The following is a 17,399-nucleotide window of genomic DNA, read 5'->3' on the forward strand; positions in this document are numbered from 1 at the left end:
GTGGTATAAAAACAAAAGATATGAATAAAATTTATTTAAAAATTAACATGTGAGGACAGAATGACCTCTTTCAGGGATAGTGAAGATGAAATTCTTGTAGTGGGTGAAAGATTCAATTAGATTAACTATAAAGTCCCTTCCAAATTTAAGATTCTATGATTCTAAAAGAGATTTCTATCCAACATCCAGAAGATTATATTTGAAGAACTTGTGATTTGTACACTACAAAAAAAGTGATAGTTGATAAAATGATTATACTTACAGATATCTCATCACTAAAATCGATTTCATCCAAATCAAGGTATTCAGGGGCTTCCATTATTCCACTATGAACATTTTGGGTAAGTTAGAATGCTTAGGAATTCCTGTTTCAAAAGAGGAACAGACAAGAAGCAAAAAGAAAATAGTCAGCCACCAAACATCAAGAAACAAGTCCAGTCTTCACAGGAATGAAAGAACAAAGAGTCTTAATATTACGATTTCTTAAAAGCATATTTTGTTGCTTGTTAAATTTTTATGATTCTGAAGATAATCAGCAAGAAGTCATCCTTCATCTCCAGCTTTGCCCCCCATACCCAGGGCTCCCCTCACTCCTCAACTTGTGGCAGATTGGGAAATTAGGGGCTAGAGATCCACCCCAGAAAATTTGTGAAAATTATGAGAAGCAGTTCATCTTACAGGTATCTAGTGATAACTCATAGGGAGCCCAGGCAACATAAATATTATATACATATATGGATAGATATATGTGTGTATACATACATACATACATATATGTATATAGAAGATCCAATAATAATAATCCAAAAACTACACCAAATGACCCAACATGGCCCCAGAAAAGGGTTGAGAAAATAAACTTCCTTCCATTCTTTACAGGGATATGCAACAGTGGTTATATTATCAGACTTGGCTCATGTGTTCATTACTTTTTCTGAGCTATTTCTTTCCTTCTTGCTTTTGTAGAATCTCATACATTGATAAGCAGGAAAAAAGTCTCCATGAACTGGATGCATGTGCTTCCTGGGAAATGTCATTTATAGTCTCAAAAAGAAGCCTTTCAATCCCAAGAAGAATTGGGATTTATCACATATTTTGGACTGAATAGGAGAAAGTTTAGATGAGCAGCATTAACAAAAGGAGGGTACTCTGTAGGAGAAATGACTTGTAAGTGTTCAGTAACTTTTTCTTACCCTGTATCTTCTTATCTTGTACCTAAGAAAATCCAGGAGAAAGTGAACAAACTATGTCAATTTCTTTCTCTTCTCTTTGTTTCTCTCTATTTGTTTTATTGCCAAATGCAAGTGGCTAAACTTACTTATTGCTATGTGTTTCTCTGCCCCTTTAAATTTATTTAATTCACTCAATCAGTAAACATTTATTAAGCACCTACTCCATACCAGGCACTGTGTTAAGAGCTGGGCCCAATTTACTTGTTTGCACTTTAATTATGGCTCTCACAGATAAATATCATATAACGTCAATTGTGTTTGAGTAAGAGTCTTTGCTGCAAACAGTATGTCTGTCAGTGGCTTATTTGACAACAAAGAATTTAACTAGCCTGGGCTAAATGAAAATAAGCATATTTGTAGCAGCAGGTTCTCTTGGAATAGAGGTGAGTGAGGTGAGGCAAGGTCTTCATCCTCCCACAACTAGAGAAGGGAGTAGGGGATTGTGATCAGAGGGAACATACAATCTGTTCTGCTATAGCCTGTGTTTGGAAAGTGTGAATTTGTTCCAAAGGGATTGATATATTTGGGAACATTTTGAGCATAATGCAAATTTCAAGTTTGCTTCTGAGAGGTTTCTTCCACAAGAAAAAGTGAGAATGTAGAAAACTGTACCACTTTCCAGTAACTCAAACTACAACCCTTCTGACCCCACTTCCACAAGCAAACTTCAGGTCTTTGTCAAGGTAAAGTGTTGCATATACTGCATATCTTCTGGTGCAGTGGGAACTGTAGGCAGAGAAAGATTGGTCTGCACCACCCCGACCCCTGCCCCCTTTCACTGTGGCCTCTAGTCTCATGGAATTGCGGTCTGACCAACTTGCTCATGCAGTCTGAGGCAGCAGATGAGGCCACTATTTACATAGTATTTATGTATTTCTTAGCCATTTAACATGTATAGAATTGGCTATCATTTTTAATAGGTTCTTATCTTTTTTTATATGGGTCACTGATGAAATTTTTGAGCATCATGCCCCTAACTCCATTTTCCCCATAAATTCTGTAGTTTTTATTGTGAGATTTTGCACAAAGTGAGGTGCTTTGTGCTAATGCATTTAACATGTTTTATCAGAACTGACTGTGATGCTCCAAACCCAGCCCTGGTCAGAGGCAGTTATGATATTCAGCACCCAGGCCTTTTTGTTGGGATAGGAAAAGTCCTCAGCCAAACCCATCTCTCTACTGCAACAGTTGTGGGTAACATTTTTTATTGTCCTTTGTTAACAAAGGATGGCTTGTTGAGGTAGAAGAATATTAAGAAATAAAGGTCATAAAGATATCAATTATTATTTTTTTTAATTTAAAGAAAAATCTACAACTGAAAAGATACCTAAGTATCCTAAATTTTGAGTTTTATAATTTCCTTTTTTTCTAGTAGCTTTGTTGCTGAGGGCCTGATTTTGCCTGAGTGATCTGATGCAGCTAGAGTGTCTTCAATTAGTATCTCCCTTAGAGTTGCCTGAGGCTGTCTCCTAAATCTGTCAAGGTAAGATACATAATCCCCCAGTTCATTTTTCCAGCACTTATCACCATTTGCAGTAGCAATGGTACAGTGATACCTCAAGGACAAAAATATATCTTTGATGGCAGCATTCTAGTATGCGGTCATATTTGACAGAGTTGAACCTCAGTTATCTGAATGAGGCTTTCATTTCCTTTACTTGCCATTGTCATTATAAACTTGTCTCATGTACTTTAACTCTGAAAGAATTCCATGACTCCTATTCTCCTCTAAGTAAACAAGGTCAGACTTTGTTATCCAGAGGCACATTCCTTATGAACAGAAATGAATCACTCATGGTCTAAGTAGAACCATTAATATTAAGTCAGCAGTGTTAAAATAATGATTTATAAAAGTAATACTTGATATTGAGAAGATTACTTTCTGAGTGAGCTATAACTCAAAATAAAGTTTTTGCTTTCTTAAATGACCTTATATTTAAAAAAGTAAAACATCTTTTAAAAAAGATTTTAATAAAGAAATGCAAAAGATACACAAAGGCAGACTTTTTGTGAATTGTTCTTTATTTGAATCTCAAAATATATTATGGAGAAAATAATTCAATGCATTAACATGTATCATTTTCCTTTCATCCTCCCAGAACTTTTCAGTAGGAAAAAAATGTACTAATATACACACACAGTACAAACTGCTCAAAATGATTGTTATATCAACATCAATAAATTCTGAGACATCCCAGACTTTCTTCATTCTACACAGACAGCTAGTATAAAGTTCTTCCAATCTAATGTTATTTTAATAAATCTGCAGTACATACAGACTTGTCAACTATCTGATCCTATTCTCCTACTCTGGATAACACATTGATGGTGCAATTAATACCACAAAGCTAGGTGGCACTATACTGTCTTATATAGCATACTAAACCTGGTAGAAGTGAGCTTTGAATGGATAAAATCAAGACAGGAAAAAAAGGAAAAGTATCAATGGGGGAAAATAGTCTTTGCATCAAATATCTTAAGTGTATATCTTAGAAATATCCATTTCCTTTACTTGACATTCTCATTATAAACTTGTCTCATGTACTTTAATTCCATTATCTGAAAGAATTCCATGACTCTTATTCTCATCTCAATAAACAAGGTCAGACTTTGTTATCCAGAGGCATATTTAAATAGTGAAATGTCTTAGAATATGAATAAACAGTTCTCAAAATTTGATTTTCAAATTATTAATAAATTGTGAAAAACTGCTTCATTACTAATCACTAATTAAAACATTAATCAAAACAACTCTAAAGCTTCACCCCCAAGATTGGTAAAGATGACAAAAGATAAGAATAGTCAGTGTTGCAGGTGCTGTGGAAAGAAAGGCTCTATCTGCTGCTTTTGGAGCAAAAATTAGCCCAACTATTCTGGAGAAACAATCTAGAATTATGCTAAGATGACTAAGATATCTATACCTTTTGACCTACAGCTCTATAGATCAGTGTTAGGTATATAAGCAATGCAAAATGGATAGAAAGAAAGTTTCTGTATTCTGAAAACCATCCATAGTAGCATCTTTTGTCATAGCACTAACTGGAAACAAAATAGATGTCCATTGACTGGAGAATGGCAAAAAATTATGGTACATGAATATAATGAAATGTACTAAATGCTAAAAATGATAGATATGAAGTATTAGAGAAGAATCAGAAGATTTATATGAATTGGTTATGAGTGAAACAGTAAGAACCAGAAAAATAAGGTGCATGATGACTACATTAATTTAAATAGAAATTGAATACTATAATTTTAAAAGGCCAGGCTTGGAGGCAGAGAAAAATTGAGAAAATATACTTCAGCTTCCAGTTAAGATGGTGACATGAAGGTTTTAGCCAACCCAACTCCCCTGTTGAAAACTCTAGCAAATATTTAAGAAGAAGAAAAGTGATCAATACAACCAATAGGAAAATTATAATTCATCTATCCAGTCTAAGACTGCATCCAGAAGACTGGGTGCTCTGATATGGAAAACTCTTGGGAGACAGAAACAAGTTTGGGCTCTTGTAAATGGGGCCAGAAGCCAACAAGAAGTCTTAGCAAAAACATACCAAGGGGTACTGAAATCAACTTTATCCCCAGTAAATAAGGCTTACAGTCAGGGTGAACTTAAGTTGCTTATCAGAGTTGTTGTGGAGGATGGAGCCAGCCATCACTGAGAGGAGACCAAATAGCTCTGCCCTTCCATAAGGCAATTCATGAAGGCTCCTCATTCCTGTGGGAGCCACAGCAAGAGAGTAAGCCAATTTTTTTTGGGTGTCTGCCAAAAGTGTAACATTGCATAGTGCCAAGGCAGTTCATACTAGGGATCCAGAAGGCCTGAGTACAGCTAGATATTTAAATTCAGTAGGGGCTTGTGAATGTCTTAGGAAGTAATGGAACTCCAAGTTGCTGACTGATCAAAGAGAAGGAAATAGAAAAGAGTCAAGGGAAGATCTCATTTTGGGCCACCGGGAAATGGAGTTTTATAAGCCAGGGATTACAGCAAAAGGGACCTATGGGTGTCTTATTCAAATCACTTCATCCAGAACTGCGACAAGGCAGTCACATACAGACTACAATGATGTCAGGGCCTACCCCATACAAAAGTGTGGAGGGAGGTGGAGCCTAGCCCTGGCACAATGTCACATATGATAAGCAAAGCTAGAGATATGAGTGAACAAAAGAAAAATCCAGACACAATTCTTTTAAAAGATGATGGATTAAAAGGAGCCCAAGGGGAAAAAAAAACCCAGGATACTCTCTGCACTTACTTTATAGTAAATCCTTTATAACCAAATATAGTATAGTAAAGTAAAATCCTTTATAGTAAAGTACATTATAGTAAATCCTTGCTATAATATTTACTTTATAGTAAATTCTTTCTATGATACTTACTTTATAGTAATAAAGTAAGTACAGAGAGAGGTTCGGAAAAAAGAATGGCTTAGACACTGACTCTAAGAGGCAGCTAGGTAACTTTGTTCAATGGTGGTTAGAGCCCTGGGCCTGGAGTCTGGAAGACAGGAGTTTAAGTCTAGTGTCCAACATTTAATAGCTTTGTGAGTCTGAGAAAGTCACTTAATCTTTGTCCACCTCAGTTTCTTCATCTCTAAAGTAACAAGCCACTGTAAGGATCAAATAAAATACTTATAAAATTCTTATCATAGCACCTGCCACATAGTAGGTACTTAAAAAAAATGCTTGTTCATTTTCTTTCTTTCTTCCTTCCAAGAGTGGATGGAAGAAATGAAGCACAGGATTAAAAAGTGAAATTTGAAATATGGAGAGAAAAACTGGAAGAAAAATAAGTATCTTAGAAGAAAGGATGGAAAACATGACATAAGAAGCTGATTCCCTTAAAAATAAAATACTACAAACTGACCAATTATTCACTGATCTGAGAAATATTAGAACAAAGTCAAAAGACCAAAAAATGAGAGGAATCTAGACAATATCTACAATCAGAAACAACTGACCTAGAAAACAGGTTGATCAGAGATAATTTAACGATAATTGGACTGGTTAGGCAAGGTGGTGTACACTTTTCAGCCTTGTTACTAGGAAAGCTAAAGCTGGTGGAGTCCTTGAGCTCAAGGAACCTGAGCTGAGCCAGTCAAGTGTTTTCACCAAGTCTAGCACCCATATTGTTGTGGTGAGCTACCAAGAGTAAAAGAATACCAGATTGCCTAAGAAGAGGCAAATCAGCCCAGTTCAGAAATTGAACAGGTCAAAACTCACATACTGATCAGTAGTAAGATCAGACCCATGAGTTAACACTACACTTCCAGCCTGGATGAGTCTCAAAAAAATTTTACTTCATGAAACACATGACCAAACAACAAAACTTGGATATACTATTAAAAAAAATTTTTTTTTCATTAAAGGAAACTGCTCAAATCCCTTAGAATCAGAAGGCAAAGTGAAAAATAGAAAGATTTCAATGGAAACCTTTTGAAACAAACCACAAATTCAAAACACCTGTGAATATCAAAGCCAAAACCTGAAATTCCCAGGTAGATGACAAAACCCAAGAAAAATACATCTATTTGAACAGTCACAAGGGGCTAAGTTAAAAGATGTGTTCCTTCAGAATCCTACTATATTCAAGGTTCTCAGAATAAAGAAAAAGGCAGGAACTGCAAGAAATTTTATCCCACTTCGTTGATTTTAAGAATATAAATAAGAGGAGGGAAAATATACTGGGAAAGAAATGAGGAATAAAGAAAATGCATTTCTTATAAATAGACCATTCAAGAAAAAGAAGATACAAAGATAAAGCAAGGGAAGATATTTATAATATTTACCAAGAATTATTTTAATGAGGAAAAAATAATAACAAAATTCATTTGGAAGAACAAAAGGTCAAAGATATCAAAGGAACTAATAAAAATGTAAAGGAAGGAGGTTTAGCAGTACCAGATTTTAAACTATATTACATGGCAGTAATTATCAAAACTATCTGGTACTGGCTAAGAAATAGATTTTCTAAGAAATTTCTAAGAAATAGAAAGGTAGATCAGTGGAACAGAGTACACATATAATTTAAAGCAGCAGATGACTATAGTAACCTTGTGTTTGACAAATCTAAAGACTTAAGTTTTTGGGATAAGAATTCATTATTTGGCAACATTATTGGGAAAGCCAGAAAGCAATCTAGCAGTAATTGGGCATAGACCAATATCCTCACAAGATAAGGTCAAAATGGATATATGACCTAGATACAGGGGGAGATATTACAAGAAAATTAGAACATGGAACATATTACCTATCAGACTTCTTATAGGCGAACAATTTATGAATAAACAAGAGATAGAGAGCAGTGTGAGGTATAAAATGGATAATTTTGATTATATTAAAGTAAAAAGTTTGTATACAAATAATATGTAATATTGTATATTAATACACAGAATAGAGCAGAAGGGAATTCAGAAGGAGACATAGATAAATAGGGCTGTTTTGTTCCTATCTTAATAATGTTAACAAACCCTTAAAATTTTTCACATAAGAGCTTAAAGTATCATAGACAATTCTGTTTTCTGTTCTTTTTATACTGAAATGTTAGGTTAAAAGAATAAACACAGAAATGAAAAAGATAAATCAGCAGCAAAAGTGTACTGTTAAAGAGTGGGGACAAACTTATACAGCTCATATGTTCAATTAGAATAAAAAGTAAACCCAACCCCCAAAATCAAACTATTCAAGTACAACGCAGAGCATCTTTACCTGTTTACATATTAATATTATTTGTCTGTTTAAATGTCATCACATATTTAAGCCTCAGCCTCACACATTAGCATTGTAGACTTTGCAGCCTCCTCTGCTGTTCTCCTTAAAGACTGACAATTGTGGTTTCCACCTACCTCCAGTGGAGCAGTGAGCAAGATGCTTGCTCCACTGAGAGCTAGTTGTAGACTAAGAGACAATTGTGTGGAGTGAATTCTGGCTTTCCCTCCTTGCCTCAGAATTTGGAAAGCTGAGAAGTTCTGGATAAAAGTATAATACATGTCCAGTACCTTACATGAGGCATGGAGGGCAGCAGCTTCAGAATAATGATTCTCTTGTTCTTAGAGTGGGAGTCATAAAGCTGGGCAACAATTTTCTCTAATCAGCTAAAAGTGATAAGCAGAAGGTATCATCAGGAAGATATTAGAAACCAAATGTGAATTATATTAATTTACCCTGGATAAGTAGACAAAGTATTTTATGTGAGAAAGGGTCTTTGGTGGGATCCTTTATTGGTATGTATACCTAGATTACCTCTATTTCTCCCTCTGAATTTACCCTTATAATACTCCTGGAAGTAAACTCACTTATTTCTTGAGATGTCAAAGTCATTCTGAAAATAATTCCTCCTTTCATATTTCTCCCTTTGTCTATTGCTTTCAGCTATTCTTTTCTGAGGATATAGGGATGACTGGCATTAAAAGGTAGTAGAAAAAATCACAATAGGTCTCTATCAGTGTATCTGACCTTCAATAATGAAGTTAGGCTCCTAAGTTCTAAATATTCAGGTTGCTCATGATCCTGCCCTTCTGTTCATCTCTTCTGCTATTTTATAATTCATACCAGACAAGAACTGAATCACTACCCAGAATGATGGAAAGGATCAGAACTAGAACTCTTAAGCAATGTGTTCATGTTTTCCCTGCCACAACATAATCATTTTAACTTGAAACCTTATGAGCCTGACTAATAAACAAAGATCCTGCTTACATCAACAAAGTACTTAATTGGGGATGATGCATGAAAATGGAAAAGCTGACTCTCATGTATGCTATCCTTTAGTTATACTAATATTCTTATTGCATCAATATACTTCATATATCAATTTACACTAGACTACACAGATTTACTGTTGCAGTGAAAAAGAAAACGATTAAACAATCAAGAGTTCAGCAATATTGATTGCATTACCAAAAAAAGGTTTTGTCTAAAGTTCAAATTTTCCTTAAATTGTTTCTCAATTGGTTTTATTATTTTTTTTTATACTATGAGTCTCTAAAAAGTAACACTAATAACTGCCAGTCATACCTGTGGTTTATTTTTACATTTATAATATGTAACAATATTTACCAGTGATCCACTGAAGAAGGAAGTGGCAAACCACTCCAGTATCTTTGCCAAGAAATCTCCATGAACAGTATTAAAATGCTAAAACATACGATGCTGGAAGATGAGCCCCTCAGTTCAAAAAGTGTCCAGCACACTACTGGGGAAGAGGGGAGGACAACTACAAGTAGTTCCAGAAAGAATGAAGCAGTTGGGCCAAAGCCAAAAGGAAGCTCAGCTTCAGATGTGTCTGGTGATGAAAGCTAAGTCCAATGCTGTAAAGATCAGTACTGCATAGAAAACTGGAATGCAAGATCTACAAACCGAGGTAAGTTGGATGTGGCCAAACAGGAGAGGGAAAGATTAAACATCAACATCTTGGGTGTCAGTGAACTTAAATGGACAGGAATGGGTGAGTTTAATATACTAGTGCAGACAAGAATTCCTTAGAAGAAATAGAGTAGCCCTCATAGTCAATAAAAGGGTGAAAAAAAGCAGTAATGGGATATAATCTCCAAAATCACAGAATGATATCTGTTTGAATCCAAGGCAAACCATTCAACACCATAGTAGTACAAGTCCAATAACTGATGCCAAAGAGGCCAAAGTTGATCAGTTCTATAAAGACCTACAATATTTTCTAGAATTAATACCAAAAAAAGATGTCACATTCATCACAGGGGAGTGGAATGTTAAAGCAGGAAATCAAGAGATATTTGGAATAACAGGCAAGTTTGGTCTTGGAGTACAAAATGAAGCAGGACAGAGACTAACAGAGTTTTGTCAATATAACTTTTTGCTGTTCATAACAAACACTCTTTTCCAACAACCCAAAAAGTGATTCTACATGTGGACATCACCGGATGGTCAATATCAAAATCAGATTGAGTTTATATGTTGCAATGAAAGGTGGAGAACCTCTATACAGTCAGTTAAAAAAAAAAAGACCTGGAGCTGACTGTGGATCAGATCATGACCTTCTTTTTGCAAATTTTAGGCAAATTGAAGAAAGTAGGGGAATCATTAGATTGTATAGGTATGGCCTAAATAATATCACTTACGAATATGAAGTAGAGGTGATGAATAGACTTAAGGGATTAGATCTGGTAGACAGAGAGTGCCTGAAGAACTGTGAACAGATGTTTGCAATATTGTACAGGAGGCAGCAGCAAAAGCAACCCAAAGAAAAAGAAGAGCAAGAAAGCAAAATGGCTGTCTGATGGGGCTTTACAAAGAGCTGAGGAAAGTAGAAAGGGAAAGATACACCCAAGTGAATGCAGAATTCCAGAGGAGATAAGAAGGTTTCCTTAAATGACCAAGGCAAATAAATAAAAGAAAGTAATAGAATAAGAAAGACAAAATTTCTTCAAGGAAATTAGAGATATCAAGGCAATATTTCATGTGAAAATGAGCATGATGAAAGACAAAAATGGTAGGGAGTTAACATAAATAGAAGAGATTGAGAGGAAGTGGCAAGAATATACAGAACTATACAAGAAAGATCTTAACACCATTGATAGCCATGATGATGTGGTTACTTATCTAGAGTCAGATATCCTGGAGAATGAAGTCAACTGGGTCTTAGGAAGTACTGCAAACAATAAGGTGAAGGAATTCCAATTGAGCTATTTAAAATCCTCAAAATTGGTTCTGTTAAAGTGCGTACTCAATATGGCAGCAAATTTGGAAAACTCAACACTGGCCACTGGATTGGAAAATATCAGTTGACATTCTAATCCTAAAGAAGGGCACTGCCAAAGAAAGTTCAACTAACTGCACAATTGCGCTCAATATGCCAGCATGGTTATGATCAAGATTCTACAAGCTAGGCTTCATCAATATGTGAACCAAGAATTACCAGAAGCACAGGTTGGTTTTCTAAGAGGCAGAGGAACTAGAGGCCAAATTGCCAATATTTACTGGATTATGAAGAAAACAAGGGAGTTTTAGAAAAAACATTTCTGTTTCATTGACTACGTTAAGCCTTTGACTGTGTAGATCACAACAAAATGTGGCAAGTTCTCAAAGAGATGGCAGTACCCGATCATCTTATTTGTCTCCTGAGGAAGTTATATGTGAGCAAAGAAGCAACAGTTAGAACCTAACATAGAATAAATGATTGGTTTAAGATTGGAAAAGGAGTGTGACAAGGCTATATATTGTCGCCTTATTTAACATATATGTAAAGGAAATCATGCAAAATGCCAGGCTAGATGAATCAAAAGCCAGAATTAAGGTTGCTGGGAGAAATATCAACCATCTCAGATGTGCAGATGATACCACTCTGATGGCAGAAAGTGAAGAAGAATTAAGAAGCTTCTTGATAAGGGTGAAAGACAAGAGTGTAAAAGCTGGCTTGAAGCTCTGTGTGTGTGTGTGTGTGTGTGTGTGTGTGTGTCTAAGTGAGTGTAAGATCTTGGCAACTGGTCCTATCATTTCCTGGCAAATAGAGGGAAAAGAAAACAGTGTCAGGTTTTATATTCTTGGGCTCAAAGATCAGACAGTGACTGCAGCCGTGAAATTAAAAGACAATTGTTGCTTGGCAGAAAAGCTATGGCAAATCTAGATAGCATTCTAAAAAGCAGAAATATCATTTTGCTGACAAAGGTCCATATAATTAAAGCTATGGTTTTTTCCGAATAATAATATATGGCTGTGAGAGTATGACTATAATGAAAACCAAGTACTGCAGAATTGATGCTTTTGAAATTGTGGTGCTAGATAAGACTTTTGAGAGTCCCTTGAACAGAGAGAAGATTAAATCAGTCAATACTTAAATAAATTAATGTAGGCTTATTCATTGGAAGGTCAAATAATAAAGTTGAAGCTTTAACACTTTGGCCACGTATCAGAAAGATGGGACTCATTGGAAAAGAGCTGGATGTTGGGAAAGACAAGGCAAAATGAAAAGCGGAGAGCAGAGGATGAGATGGATAGATAGTGTCATGGAAGCAATGAACATGAGCTTGGACAGACTTTAAAAGATAGTGGAGGATAGAAGGGCCTGTTGTGCTATGGTCCATGGGGTCACAAAGAGTTGGACATGACTGAATGAATGACTGAACAGCAACATGAGTCAGGCACATAAAATTTACTCATAGAATGTTTAAGCTAGAAGTGACTTGAAAGATCACTGAGTAAAACTGTAAGTAGTTCTTCATTTGGTGGGGACAAAGGTTTGAAACTGAGAGAGAAGAAAGTGAGGATTCATTTTCCCATAGTTTGGTTCTATAAATTTATATAGAGAATGTGTACAAGACAGGAAAAGCAGGAGGGGAAAATGGAAAGGGAATGAAATGAGAACCCAGGTGTGTAGCTATTAGAGCATGCCCAGAATTCTGAGAAGCTGTCATAACTCAGTCCCATTCATCTGAAACATTCGTTGAAATGTTACCAAATACCTCGGAGTTTCACAACACTCCACATGGCAAGATGAACTAGGAAAAGAAATGCCAACTAGACATGGCATTCTCCAGTGCTTTTTAAGGATTTGCTACATTCCAAGGTCCTTGATAGATTATTTCAAGGACAGAAAGTCTCAAGCATCTCTTCAAGTGTGAGTATCTCTAACAGCTCAGGAAACTGTCTTCAGACCTTCCAATGCTTGTTTTTGTTAATGTCTTCAATAGTGGCAAATCTTTATTCTTCAAGAAGGGTGTCTTTGGTGTTTGGACGTTGCTTTAAAGAAAAGTCTGGAGAATACAATGGGTGATCAAGCTGAGCCAAAGTGTTTATGGTCCAAAATGAGGTGTGAATAGCTTATAAAATAGCTCTCAAGGCAGTTCCAAAAGACATGCTCCCATTGGAACATTGCAGAATATGAGCATAAACTCCCAAGGTGACTATTTTTAATGACAACACTCCTTTAAATGTATAAATTCCAATATGTTGGCTCTTAAAAGTCTCACTGTTTTGTAGTCAAACCTTACATATACTGCTCCATGGAAATAAAATAAATGTCTTCCTTCCCCTCACTTTATAAAGGGGAATGGAATTATATTGAAGATTCATGTTTCTCTGTTACTACTCAAAAAGCTACTGCTATATTTACTAGTATACCCAATAGCATAATAATTAAAGGTAAGTAATATTTGTTAAACAAACATATATTTTTAATGATGAGGTAACTTTATTAATATTACAGCATTTTTCTAATACCTTTAATCCACAAAAATCACCGTAAGCCCAGAAACCCACATACCAAATAATTATCTGTTCTGAGCAGGAAAGTAGGTAGAATATTCAATTTTTAAGGCGTTCAAAATCTATCATAAGGACTGAACAACTGGCAGGCTTGTGTGGGAAAAAATGAAGATCCAATATATAAAATGTTGTCTCCAGTTGGCAGTAATTGTGTTGGCAAGGAAGTAACTCATTCTAAATGTTGAGTTAAGTTTTTTCACTTCTTGATTCAACAGTGGCTGGAGTCATGGCAGAAGCTATAAGCCTAGTCCTAGACCCCTTAAAATGATAGATAGAGAAAGAATGTCAGCTGTCAATGAGCCAAAGCACACACAGACAGAATTAGAATAAGCAGCTTGACAGAGAGAATTTTTAATACTGTGACACTCTTTGAAAACAAATATAAGAATAATCTTATATTTTACAGGACTTCGCTTTTTTAAAAGCACTTGCAGATATCTATTATCTGATTTTATTCCCAATCACTCATTAATCAGGTAGAGTAGAATGCCTAGATTTTACGGAAAAGGAAACTGCCAAACATTATAGTTCCATGACTTGGTCTGATCACAAAGCAAGTAAGTGCTAATTTCAGAATTAGATTCCAGACCAATGCCAACCCACACTACTTCACTGAAGCTACCTTATAATTTTCCTCCCATCTTATGTCAGAATTTTTTAGTCTTGAATTACACTGTTGCAGACATAGTCTTTCTAAGCCATTGCTCAAGATTGATTATTACCATTTTGTTTCTCCAACCAGAGAATGAAATTTGAGTTCAATGTAAAATGTCAGCTGTCACAGTCACTACAAAAAAATACAGATTAGCTTTTACAAGGCACCTTTCTCTCAATGATTATAATGATCTTAATGAAAGTTTGTAAAGGCTGTCTGATCACGTTCTTTTTAGCAGCATAATAAATATTTGCAAATCACTTACCAATTTGAAAAAAGTCACAAATGTGAGCTTTAGTCATATTTCTCTCTCTCTTTCTTTCTGTCTCCATCTTTCTTTCTCAAATAGCTATTTTAAAATACTACATTCCATCCTAAATGTATTCAGCAAAGCTACCATTACATACAAGCACTTCAGAAATAAAAATAATTGCTATGTTTAAATTGCCCTTCACGTAACAAAAATTATGCTATTAACCAACCTTCTATGAGACATGTCCCTCGGGAGACGTGTTCTTCCACTTCATGTCGGCGGCTGTGCCAAGCATTCTCACTTTGTTGCTATTGTTACCAATGACACAGATTCATTAGTTAGCTAGTGAGTTTATAGTTGTAGTCTGTAGCCATAGATGTGAATTTTTATACATTTGAAGTTACCTGGGCCATCACCCCAATCTCATCAGTATTAATATGCTCTAATCAGCTGAGCTCAAAAGAGCATACTATACCTTAATGCATCAGCATAGGATGAGTGTTGAGGATTAGGAGAAAATTGAAATGAGTTTTGATAGAGAAATATTTTTATAGACTGGCAAAAAAAATCTAGTAATGAAATATGGGAAGAGCAGTGGAGAAGGAACCAATAATAACATCAGAAGATATCCTGGGGCAAAATGTGGAAGGAATGCTTGGTTTTCATGTCCTCAGGAAATACTCTACAGTATAACTTGTCAGTTCTAAATGAATAAACAATACGGTTAAATAATTAGATGATACTTAAAATGCAATTAAAAACCCAACTCATACTATGTTATACTAAAGTGGAAATGTCTGGGGAAACAAAAAGGAAACAATAAATTTACAGGAATAGGAAAGCTGAACATGAGCTTCAGTTTCTTGCACTGTTTTCTGTAAAGAAACTGTAGAATAGCCTGGGAACTGGCTAACTTTCTCAGCTATGTACAGGAGGCTACCAGATCCAACTTTCACATTTTGGGCCCACCTGGAATGGTCCTGTTTTACACTGAATGTTAAAAAGATTATTTGATGTATACAGTTGCTTTCTTTAGCTATTGGTAAAGAAAATTTGTGGTTCATCACTGACTGGTGCAGGACTCAGGTTAGAGAAAAGTAAACATAATAGTGATAAGTAAGGGAAGAATCTAAAAAATATGTCATAGGCCTACTGGTTTATTCATTCAAGCACAGTGGATTATTTGTGATGACAAGACACTAATGTAAGTACAGATCATCTCTTAGTCCTCTTTTATCACTACACTGAATAAAAAGATGGTGATCTTCTCCCTCCCGCAGCCCCCCCCCCTCCCAGATGTTAACTCACTGCTCATGGTCTATGCCTGGTACTCTTCAGACTAAACTACCTCTGTGGACTCACTTAGAATTTCCCATGAAGACCACCCAGAAACTTTAGATGTTCTGAAGTCTGCCTGTTTTATTCACTGTACAATATAAGGTGTTGTCTTTGACCTTCAAAAGCCCTACAGAATTCAGGCACTGGTTACCTTGAAAATTCCTTCCTTCTTTGCACCTCACAGCTGCAGAGATCTTCAGAGGCCCTCCTTGCTAATGAGATCCAGATTGGATGTTTGAACAACTGGAGTGTTTTTCTCCCACAGAGGAAACCTCAATTTGGAAACATCCTTTAATTGAACTGTAGCATAACAGATCCCAACATTTAGAGCTGTTATTAAGAGTTACAAGATCTTAGAACTTCATATGAATTAGCTATGCACTCAATAAAAATAAAGATATTTAAAAGATCCATTACGATGGATCTAATAGATTCTAAATGGTGGATCTGAATAATTGGGTGGGGAAAAACCCCCTCAACCAATCTGGACAAAGTAAACCTAATAATATGCTGTTATTTTTAGCCTGAGCATATCCTCTGAATTTTAATCCTTTATGTTCAGCTTCCTGCTGGTCATCTCACTCAGGGTGTCCTGACACCTAAAATTCAACATGACCAAAACTGAACTGTACTTCTTCCATACCAAAACCTGTCCTCTCCTCCTAGCTGATCTATTTAGTAGTTTATACTAATTTTTCCTCAATTATTAAACTCAAAAACTTGATGTTATCTTTGCTCTTTCTCCTTTTGCTCCCACATTCAACAAGCTGTCAAGTGCTACCAAGTCTATCTTTGAAATATTTATTTTGTTTATCTACTCCTTTCCACTCCCACTGCCACCAATCCTAGATCAGATTCTAGTTACCCATGACTTCAGTTTTAGCCTACTAGCATATAAGCTCCATGGCCATGTATTCTCTTAAATTTGAATCTCTCTCCTAGCAGATATCACAGTGATTTGCACACAGAAGTCACTTAATAAACATTTGCTGAACTGAATTGAAAATTGGTCTTTCTGCTTCCAGCTTCTCTACTCTCCAATATACCCTTTACATATAGCCCAGGTCTGAAAATCTATTTCAGTCAAGAAGACATCGGGGTCTTTTCCTGCCTCTGATACATATTGACTATGTGAGTTTGGGCAGACAGGCCTCTAAGTCTATAAGTTGTAGTTGCTGATTGGCATTGGTAGAGGGAGTTTCCATAGTAACAATCTATTTACCCAATTCCCTGAAGGCATTCCTCTGCCATTTTTTGATTTGTTTTCTTTAAAGAATTGTATAGTGCTATTATGGCACTCATACTGATGTGATCCCTTCCTCTGAAAACAAGCCTGCCTCCTTGTCTGATCATATATTTTAGTGATGAATTTTTTAGATTACTTTTTTTTACACAAGCCATGGTTAATATTCTGCTGTATACATATATAGACAATGCCATCTAAATGCCCTGTAATGGTTTTTTGACATTGTTTTGTTTCATTATTCAAAACCAAATAGATTGCCAGGAACACATTAGTAGAGGTTTTGTGCCAGTGAGTAGTTTAGGATTATTGAAAGTTCTGTGCACAATTTCCCATTTACTATTCAGGCATTCTCCTCTACCTATTCAGACTTGGACCCCTCTAGTTATCCATGACACATATAAAAATGGTCCTATCTGATTGCTGATCATAATTCAGGCA

General features: G+C 35.7%; 1 protein-coding gene across 1 annotated transcript in view; it reads right to left on the minus strand.

The window, feature by feature from the left end:
* The window catches only part of SNCAIP (synuclein alpha interacting protein), a 222,245-nt gene that overhangs the window by 116,265 nt on the left and 88,581 nt on the right, over window positions 1–17,399 (minus strand). Inside the window, 1 exon segment of the mRNA XM_078152968.1 lies at window positions 259–365. Coding sequence (XP_078009094.1) covers window positions 259–319 — 61 coding nt within the window. The 5' untranslated portion in view covers window positions 320–365.

This window comes from Phascolarctos cinereus, unplaced genomic scaffold (assembly GCF_003287225.1).
Source record: "Phascolarctos cinereus isolate Bilbo 61053 unplaced genomic scaffold, phaCin_HiC Scaffold_4;HRSCAF=312, whole genome shotgun sequence".
NCBI lineage: Eukaryota > Metazoa > Chordata > Mammalia > Diprotodontia > Phascolarctidae > Phascolarctos > Phascolarctos cinereus.